The 10505-nt window shown below is 44.8% G+C and overlaps 1 protein-coding gene across 5 annotated transcripts in view; it reads right to left on the bottom strand.

The window, feature by feature from the left end:
• Positions 1–10505, bottom strand: part of LOC147032087 (uncharacterized) — a 101193-nt gene that overhangs the window by 52469 nt on the left and 38219 nt on the right. For 4 of the 5 annotated variants that reach the window (XR_015055028.1, XM_085869389.1, XM_085869388.1 and 1 more), the window contains exons 3-5: positions 5702–5856; positions 5442–5586; positions 5286–5347 (exon numbers count right to left, since the gene is read on the bottom strand). Coding sequence is in view for 4 of the 5 variants with exons in the window: in XM_085869389.1 (XP_085725515.1) it covers positions 5286–5347; positions 5442–5586; positions 5702–5856 (362 nt within the window). In the remaining variant the exon portion in view is untranslated. The remainder of the gene's footprint in view (positions 1–5285; positions 5348–5441; positions 5587–5701; positions 5857–10505) is intronic. The other variant, XM_085869390.1, reaches the window with a different exon arrangement.

Here is a 10505-nt window from a genome sequence, read left to right as displayed (position 1 = left end):
TCATCTCATACGAGCCTCGGCAATGTATACAAAAAAAATAAAAGTAAAAATAAAAACAAAATCATGTGTGTGTGTGCTTGTGTGTGTGCGTGCGTCTGTACAGGCTGAAACATTATTTATTTTAATCATTTGAGCTTTTGTCATCAATTTTTCAAAGCTTTATTATGAGAATATGGAGAAGATAAATAAATAATTGTCAAAAGGTCAAAGGTCACGGTCATCTATTTTCATCCAATTGACATGAAATTCTAAGAATTTGCATACTGTTCACCAATCAAAAGCTGGAAGTAGTTGGTGTTTATATAGCAAAAGGTCAAAGGTCAAGGTCACCTAAAACTATCAATTTTTGTATTTTTTCGCACACAGATGAAGTCCGAATACAAAGCAGATGTGGATGGGCTTTGCATTTTCAAACGTGTTTATTTTTGGCTGCCACCCACCTTCCTCTACAGTCTACATTTTCTGGAGGCCCAGCAACCTAACACACATTTTCCCATAGGAAATTGGTTTTATCGATAGCAGTTTTGTGTTTTCAATATCATGGCATTTTCTTGGAATGCAAACCCCTGTGATATTTAAGGGTTGACTGGGCAGAAATCGGTTTAAGAATTACAAATCAACATCAACAATAAATTTCACATGACATTTTTCGATAACGGAGAGGATTTTCCATTCCCTATTTTATATGAATACCTTTCTTGGACAGTAAACATTCTTTTTTAAAAAAAACTCTTGTATGGTACATTTGACAGTATGGATGGTGGTTGGGGGGGGGAAGGAGGATCAAGATGTAAATAAGTCTAATGATCTTGAAAGAAGATCCTCAGAAGAATCAAGACAAATCCAACAAAATTCAAATAGACTCCTTAAAGTTCACAATGATCCATAATCAAAAGAGAATCTGGGGTGTTCCCTGCTTGAGAAGTTCCCGCAGTCCCAACATCGACCCTCACTTATCACTGCTCCTAAGCTCATGGCACCTGTCCCAAGCGCACCGGTGAAGCGATGGAACTTCAGAAAGGCCGACTGGAATCGCCACAGCCTCCTTACAAAAAAATCCATCATGGGTCTACCACCACCCGATACCATCAATATGGACGAGGCTTACCAGGACTTCCGCAATGCCATAACATCTGCGGCAAAGAAAGCAATCCCACGCGGCCGCCAAAACAACTATACGCTGTGCTGGGATTCTGAGTGCGAAACCCTCTACCGCTCCTTTCTTTGTGCCCCACCGGGCACCGCTTCCAATGTTGCTGCCACCAATCTACTCGCGCGGCTCGACCAAAGGAATCTCGAGCGGTGGACCGAAGCCGCCAACACCATCGACTTCTCGCACTCCAGCCGCAAAGCATGGATTATCATCAACAACCTCACTGGCCGGTCAGCATGCTCCCCTCACCAGTGCCCGGTTTCTGCTAACACCATTGTGACCCAGCTGGTGAAGAATGGGGTGTACGAAGTGAGGGACCGCAAGTCATCTCGACTTGTGGCCAAAGAGGTGTCTGACCTCTGGAGAGCGGAAACACCAGACGGCGAAAGTATCTCCGATGACTTCATCCCGGATGAGATCGGCACCGCCCTCCAAATACTAAAGCCACACAAGTATCCGGGCCCCGATCACATCTGCCCGGAACTTATACTCCATGCTGGCTCTGCATTGAAGTCCTAGTTACGCGAATTCCTCTCTTCCTGCTTGTGCCACCTCAAAATCCCCACAATCTGGAGAAGAGCCCTCGTAGTCGCGATCCCCAAGCCTCATAAGCCACAAGGGGACCCGAAGCGTTATCGCCCGATATCTTTTGTGTCCCCTTCAAAATCCTCGAGCGTCTTATCTATGCCCGCGTCGAACCAATAATTATAGATCCGCTTCTCCCTCGGGAGCAAGCTTGTTTTCGGCATGGGGAATATACCGTAGATCAGGTCACTCTTATGACCCAAGACATCAAGGACTGCTTTGAGGCTAAAAAGAAGGCTGGTGCTGTGTTCCTTGATCTCACAGCCACCTATGACACTATATGGCACCGCGGCCTCACCTGCAAGCTGCTCCGCCTGCTCCCAGACAGGCACATGGTCCGCATTATCATGGAATTTGTCTACAACCGAAGCTTCACCCTCACCACCAGTAGCGGACAGCGAAGCATGTTACGATGCCTTAAGAACGGCGTCCCACAGGGATCAGTCCTGGCCCCCCTCCTCTTCAATATCTACACCCACGACCTGCCGAACACGGTCTCCGCAAAGTACACTTATGCGGACGACCTGGCGATCGTATACCCAGCAAGGAAGTGGGAAACACTAAACGGGACTCTGAGCCAGGACATGTCTACTTTATCGGCATACCTCCAGAAATGGAGATTGAACTCGGCGAAACCAAAACAGTGTTGGCAGCTTTCCATTTGAACAACAGGGAAGCAAAACATGAGCTAAACGTCAACATCAATGGAAAACCCCTGTCCTTCTGCCCTGAGACAAAATATCTTGGGGTAACATTGGACAGGTCGATCATGTACCGCCGACACCTGGAGTCACTATGCAAGAAGCTATCATCCTGCGCCGCGCTGCTAAGACGACTGGTGGGCTCCGGCTGGGGTGTGGGTGCTGTTATGTTAAGTACAGCAGCCTTAGCCCTGGTCTACTCCACCACCGAGTACTGTGCACCCGTCTGGTGCCGCAGTGCTCATTCCCACCAGATCGACATTGCCATCAACGGCGCCTTGCATAATGTGACTGGATGCCTGCATCCCACACCAACAGACAACCTTTCCATCCTCGCAGGCATCCAACCCGCTGAGCTTCACCGTGAAGAAGCCACTCTATCTCTCACTCGCCGGGCACTGGAGCCAAATCATTTGCTCCATCTCAAGCTCTCTATTTCATCAAATGAGCAGCCCCGGAGACTGAATTTGAGACACCCATTTGTGCTTGCTGCACAGTCATTACTGAAAACCGGCAACGACCTTAACATCAGTGCGGCCCACTAGGCGGATCACAACTTAAGTGCAGAATGGTGGACGAACTCCACCAGACTCCGCGCTTTCATTCCCGACGTCGGTTCCCATCCCACTGTGGTCCTGTGGAATGCCCTTGCCAAGACTGGCTTGGGTGCGACTAAACCGTCTACATACTGGCGTCGGACGATTCCGCTCAAATATGCACAGATGGGGTGTGGCACCTTCTGTGGCTTGTGAGTGTGGTGTGGAGGAACAAACTGCGACCATGTCATCCTTGGCTGTCCCATATCCCGTGCACCAAGCGGGGCACACGGTCTGCGTGTTTTGGATGATGATATAACCCAATGGCTGCTCGACACCTGCCCCGACATATAGCCCGGGGGCGCCGCCACAGCTCCGGGGTGGTAAAAGGCATAGAGCCTCGGCCCCTGAGCGTGGCGAGAAGAAAGAGAATGAAACCAAGATCAAGCTAGAGAAAGAGGAAGAGGAAGAGGAAGAGGAAGAGGAAGAGGAAGAGGAAGAGGAAGAGGAAGAGGAAGAAGAATCTCAAAATAAGTTCAGGGAAATTTTCACAAGAATCCCATTAGGATTTCCTCCAGAGACTTATAAGCATACGAGAAGCATATTTCAATGACACAAAAATAAGTTTCCCTAAAGACTAATTTTAAGAGTTTTAGCAACACAATAACTGACAGCCAGTTACAAGTCACTGTACAAAACTCTACTGTACTAAACCAGTCACTGTTTATGATGCAGTGGTGTCGTGCCAAATTTTGAGGGACCGGAGCTCTGCAAAAATGTCAGCCATGAGGTCATCGCCAGATTGACCGTCACGTCAAGTTTTAACATGACACTATACCATTTCAATCCCCAAAATGAGTGAAGAATGAAATGCTGTCGAACCCTGACATTCACGGGAGATACACTCCTGAAAATGCCGCGAATGCCGGGGCATTGTTTCAATGGGAAAAAGGCAGAAAATGGGGATATGTTCCTGGCAGTTTGTGATTCAGAAGGGAAAAATAAAATAAAAAATCCTGTGAAAAACCGTGAATACGCCTGCAAAACACCATGAGTACATGAAGCACAGGACCACAAATGTAGGTCAGAAAAAATACGAATATGCCCACAAAAAAACACAAAGCACAGGGTCACAAATGGAGAAGGTCACATTTTATGAACCACGAATACACAGGGTCTGACAGTGCACACATTTTACCACGATTAAAAGAAAAGAAAGAAAGAAAAAAATAACCCACTTATACCAACTTGATCGCACAATTCAGTATTCCATTAAAATAATTTTATAAAGTCAGATCAGTTGGTCTCTACTCTCTACTCTCTAACCAACTCGGTATTGAAATCAAGAGATGGGTTTTGTTTTGTTTGTTCAATTCAGTAACATGTGGTAAGGGCTGGCAGGATGACCTCGAGGTATGCACACGAGGTTAGAATCCTGACCCACCTACAAACTGTCATCACAGTTTCACAGGCAGAAATATTCAGCAATGTGTGTGCCATCCCTGGAATGGGTGTTAAGCCGGGCATCCTCTCTGCTGGCATTAGTTACTTCATTGTTTTTCACATTAGTTGGTGTCTTTCTTGGGGTTGACAAAAGAAGATAGACATCTGACATCATTGAAGGAAATGGCAGAGTAGGTAACCATGATGTTAATATGTATAACATCATGCTCGTCTGCTCTCTGCCGACATAAGTCAGTATCATTGATCAATTATAGCTGGGCATCCCCTTGCTCATACATCGTGATAGCCATTCTTCACAAGAACAGCCACATCACTGATCTACCCAGACTTAAACTGGTTGGAAGCATCCAAAGTTTTCCATGCCTTTACATCTTCCAGGGTGTAAACACAAGATAATTCAGTAAATCTGGATATAAAATGGTTGATAGTTAATCTTGTTTCTGAACCATGCTGTATTTTGGAAATTCATACGGGCCTGTGTGCGCCTACAACCTGTATTGTTATATCACTGGAGCCAAAGTCTCCAACATATTGACGTCAATGCTTTGGGACAAGCTTTGACCACAAAAATTTGGCTATGAAACTGATGAAAGCACAATAACTCAATTGATTGTGAATGTATGCATTTAACAACAACAACAACAAAAAAATGTTGCAAAGCTAACGTGCACCTCTCCATTGAACTCAAATGGACTACACCTCCTGTGTAGTGCACCAAACTGTACATATAAATGTACCAGGGTGTGTTTAGACTCACTAACAGAACAGAGTTGAGTCTTGCAAAGCAAAACAAAACAAGCACAAGGAGAACTGAACCAAGCTGAATAAAAATATATTCATTTAAACCTGGATTTTGGTCAGTTCTTCTTTGTGCTCCCGCTTCAGCCATCGAATCGACATTGGGGAATCTAAAAGGGCGAGAGGAGATAAATAAATAAATAATTTTAAAAAGATTTTTTTAAACAAGCAACAAATGTAAAGAAAATTTATGCAGCCACAAACTTTTATTTATTTCATCACCAGTCTCGAAAGGTGTTTCGTCAATGCAAGCTTGTTTCTCAGAGTGCACTGGAGTTCCATTTGACAGTTGTGGATGATTGGTTTTGTGTTCAACACCTGGCAACACCCATGCATACTTCTGTTCTGCCTGAAAAAGGGGGAGGGGGGGATATAATAATGAGAAGAAAAAAAAAAGATGAAAAACTACATACGAACCATTGGAAGGAATAATTACGTTTTGATAACGCCAGAGATTATCTCACTTTGAGGGCCAGTGTAGATGCTCCAAGGCCTACAGAAGAATGCAACAAACCAGCAGCCAGCAACTGTGAGCAAAGCTGCTGGACAAACTCTGGGTTGTTTGCAATAGCCGAACTGTCCTGCATGCTGCAGCAAATCGAGTCAAGCAAATCTTGCCCTGGAAACATTAAAGCATAAACACTTTAAGACAGATTTTTAAACAGTTTTATTAATAATCATTAAAACTAAATGGACAGAATGGGTTGTCACACTAACTCGTAGCATTTTCAGTGATATTGTCGAGAGATTCGCACAAACATTGAGCTTGCTTCATCAAAATATTATGAAAAAGGTGGTCTAACTGTCCGACACAGGCAATTTTGTCAATTGGACATACCAGCAGAGTACCTGCCTTATGGGCGACCTCGTTGCAAGCATGCAACACGCTCGGACGCATACCTTTTTTGTGTAGTAAAAATAAATAAATAATAATAACCCATGAAGTTGTGTTCATAAGGCAAAAACATACATTAAAAAAAAACATACTATTGCTTATAATTCAAAACACCTGTAAATGGAAAGGAAAACATGGGGACAGGGATATTGTAATGTAAATGGTGGAGACTTGTAATACCCTCCCCCACATGGAGCGACACTACATGATACACATTTACATAGAGAATTTGCATTCCTCCCCCCCCCCAAGATAACCAGCAAAGATAGAAATACCCCTATACATCAATTGGGGTCATGCTGATCCCACGTGGCAAGTCTGAATGTAATCAGCCCACGACTGTCGGAACAGCGTGACAAACACACAAACACCGGTCCGTGAATTACACTGAACAACAAATTTTTTTTACTGGAGATGTGTAAAGTGATTTAGACTAATTTGGGTACGCTGATTTCAAAAATCATAACCGTTTTGCTGTATCACGTCAGGATTTTCAGTAACAGAAATATTCCCATTGCCTAGAAGTCAGGATTTCAATGAAATTTACAAAAATTCATTTATTCATTTATTTCATCATGAATGCTTCAAAATTATAGAAATTACAGAAAAACTCCACTAGAATGTAATTAAAAATGCTTTAGGCATTTGGCTTTGCGTTCGTGCTGCTCTGTGTCAGTTTCACGATGCAGGAACCAGCAGAAATCGCCCATCATGTTCGGGTTGTGCCGTCCTTGGTAACGCGTCTCCATGAGTGAAATCTCTTGGTGGAATCGCTCGCCGTGCTCGTCCGAGACTGCTCCCAAGTTGTCAGGGAAGAAGTTCAGGTGCTGGTGTAGGAAATGGATTTTCAGGGACATCCTGGAGCCAAGTTTCCTGAAGGACTCCAGCAGCTGCTGCACTATTTCTTCATAGTTGTCCGCGCGCTCGTTCCCCAAGAAGTTGTCCGTCACAGCTTTGAAGCTCCTCCACGCTGCCAGCTCTTTGGGGTTTAGAGTTGTCGGAAAAGTTTCGTCCTTCATAATCTGTCGGATTTGCGGTCCAACAAAGACACCAGCCTTGATCTTGGCCTCCGACAAGGTGTTGCCAAACTTTTCCTTGAGGTATAAAAACCCACGCCCATTCAGATCCATTGCCCGTACAAAACTTTTCATCAAGCCGAGCTTTATGTTGAGTGGTGGAAGGAAAACCTTGGCTGGGTCGACAAGGGCGACATGCTTCACGTTGTGTCGACCAGGTACATGCTCTTTTCGCTCTTCCCAATCTTTCTTCGTCCAGTGATTCTTGTCGTCTCTGCTATCCCAGAGACAAAGGAAGCACATGTATTTCGTGTAGCCTGACTGCAGCCCTAACAACAGCGCCACCACTTTCAAGTCTCCGCAGATGTGCCAGTTGAAGTCATTGTACTTGATGGAATCAAGCAGCTGCCGCATAGTCTCATAGGTCTCTGTCATGCCGAACGCGTGAGCCAGTGGGACTGATGGTTTCTCGTTGCCATTGTGGAGCAAAACAGCCTTCAAGCTGTTCTTCCCCGAGTCGATGAAGAGGCGCCAGTCTGCAGGATCGTGATCACACCCAAGTTCTTTCAACAGACCGTTGATGTCACTGCAGAATGTCATCGTGTCTTCCATCTCAAAGAACTCAGCCATGTCTCTGTGACGTGCTCTGAACAAGGATATCTTGGTGTTAGGTTCAAGTAGATTCCACTGCTGCAGCCTTGATCCAAGCAGCTCTGCCTTCACCTTTGACAGCGAGAGATCTCTTACAAGATCATTTAAGTCTCCCTGGTTCAGAAGGTGTGATTCTTGAGTGTCGGGTTCAAAAGGTTCATCATCACCATCCTCTTCACCACTGCTTACAGCTATGTTCTGATCAGCTGGAGGTGTTGGAACGGGGTTCTCGTCATCATGAGGCACAGGTTTATGAGCAGAGACGCAGTCAGCGTACTTGATGTGACCTTTATTCTTCTTGTTGAAGCCGGCGATGCTTGTGCAGCAGAAATAACAATCATCATGATGATTCTGCGGCTCACGCCATATCATGGGCACCGCAAATGGCATGCTCGCGCGCTTGCCCACCAACCACTGAGTCAAGGTTGTGTGACAGCTTGTGCAGCAGATGTGTGGTGCCCAGCTCTGTTCTTGGTCCCCCACCTTACACCCGAAGTAGTGAAAGTAGGCGGCCTTCATTTTCACTGCTGTAGATATACTTCGCTGTTGATCTTTTTTGGTATACCGACCACAGACATAACAGAAGTTGTCAGGATGATTGGTACAGGAACGCCTACTCATCTTTATCTGAAAGAAAGAAATATAACACAAGTTAACAACAATTGTGCGAAATAGACATGTTAAAGACATATGTAAATTTCATTGAAATCCTGACTTCTAGGCAATGGGAATATTTCTGTTCCTGAAAATCCTGACGTGATACAGCAAAACGGTTATGATTTTTGAAATCAGCGTACCCAAATTAGTCTTAATCACTTTACACATCTCCAGTAAAAAAAAAAATTTGAAATTTGTTGTTCAGTGTTATAGTAAGGAGAAGGAAAGAAAGGGGGAAGTGATTGTGAATTTAATGTTCCATCTTTATTTACTTTTACCATTGCTCTTAACAAACGGGAACAGGAACAACGCTGGCATGATAGGCCAAATGGCCTACTCATGCGCCAAAGTTCCCTGTGTATATTTGTGTAACATTGTTAAGAACAGGAAGAAATGGGGAGGAGAGGACAGAGTTGGGGTGAGGGTGCATGGAGTTGGAAGAGGGAGATTGAGACATTGGGAAGTGAGGGGGAGGGGGGAGGGGAGGATGGGTTGGAAGGGGGATTGAGTACTTGGAGTTTGGGCCAGTTGAGGACTTAAAGAAGAAAGGGGGAGGGGATGACAGAGTTGGCTTGTGGGAGAGAGGGCAGAGGGGACAGAGTTGGGATTGAGGAGTTTGAGGATTTTGAGGGTGTGGGTGAGAGGGGTGAGGACATTGGGTTGGGAGGGGTTTGAGGATTTGAAGAAAGGGGGAGGGGAACACAGAGTTTGGCTGTGGTGGGAAGGGGGGTTAAGGACATGGCATTGTGTATGGATGCGGGGGCACGGGAGGGAGGGAGGGAGGGGGTGGTGGGGCACAGGACTTGAAGTAACATTTTACATCATGCAGAATTTCCATGGGTCTGCGACACCCCATTGTGTCTTTTGGGTTCATCGGATATTTTGGAACCCCTGGGCCTTTTGAGTCTTTTCAGTGTTGAATCTTTGGGGTCTGTAAAGGTCTTCAGGCAGGGTATTTTGAGTCTTTGGGTAATTTTCAGTCTTTTTGGTCCTCAGGGTCATTTGGGTCTTTTGGGTCCTCTGGGCACTTCAGCTTCAGTATTTCAGGTTCCAATTGTGGGTGACGTCAGGTCAGCTGTCAAACTAATGGATGAAGAGTTGATATACATTCATAAATACATAATTACATACACTTGCTCCATTATATAGAGACTTGTGCGATGGAAATATATCGGATGTCAGACCACAAATAAAAAAAACCCCCCAAGGACAGGTAAACGTTACCACCTGGTCATTGAATAAGATTGGCATCTCAACCTAGGACGTAGTTAATTTTCAAGTAAAGCCAGTGATTATCAGCGGCCAAGAGGATCTTTTTAGACCCAACCACCCACACATACCAATGAAAACGTCAAAGAAAAAAATGGTCTCAACCCACATGCTCGCAGTTTGAGAAATGCTACAATCATTTGTCAAGCCAGCAAAACAACAAGGTCTAGTTCACATGACATACAGTGCAGGATGACCGATTCAAACAAGGAACTTAAGCACATCTTTTAGCTGAACAACAAAGAATATTAAAAAACACGATCTGTTTTGTAAGAGTTTTTATCACTTCCACACTGTTTTTTTTTTTTTATTCAAGCCAATGGCTTAACAACAGTGTCAAGGCACTGCACATCTCCAATTGACCATCCTGACCAACACGACCGATGTGGCCGATTGTCTGTTTTCAATGTTTTGGTGTTGTAGCATGAGAAACATAACATTAGCATTGTATATGAATTGTTATGTATTAAGTGACAAGCAAAAGTAAGCAACACTGGGCCCCTTCTCACACCCCTCCACACAACACACTTCTCCCTTCATATTAGGTGCACTTTGTGAAGGTTTAGCTTTGCACCACCTCCCCCCCCCCCCACCACCTCACAAACTCCCACCACCACCACAATTGACTTTAGAAAATGAATGTTGTGCATTATTATGAATACGACTTCTGCATTCGTAGAGTCGAGGGTTAATCAAGCTGAGAAGGACCCAAAGTAGGTGGGGAGATGGATGAGGTTCGGTTAGATTAGGGTGAAGCGGAGGTCTTGCTTGCTTGCTGCC

The sequence above is a fragment of the Eptatretus burgeri genome, chromosome 2 (genome assembly GCF_056783735.1).
Source record: "Eptatretus burgeri isolate ZD-2024b chromosome 2, Ebu_testis_v1, whole genome shotgun sequence".
NCBI classification, from domain to species: Eukaryota; Metazoa; Chordata; class Myxini; order Myxiniformes; family Myxinidae; genus Eptatretus; species Eptatretus burgeri.
This window is presented reverse-complemented; position numbering and strand designations above follow the sequence as displayed.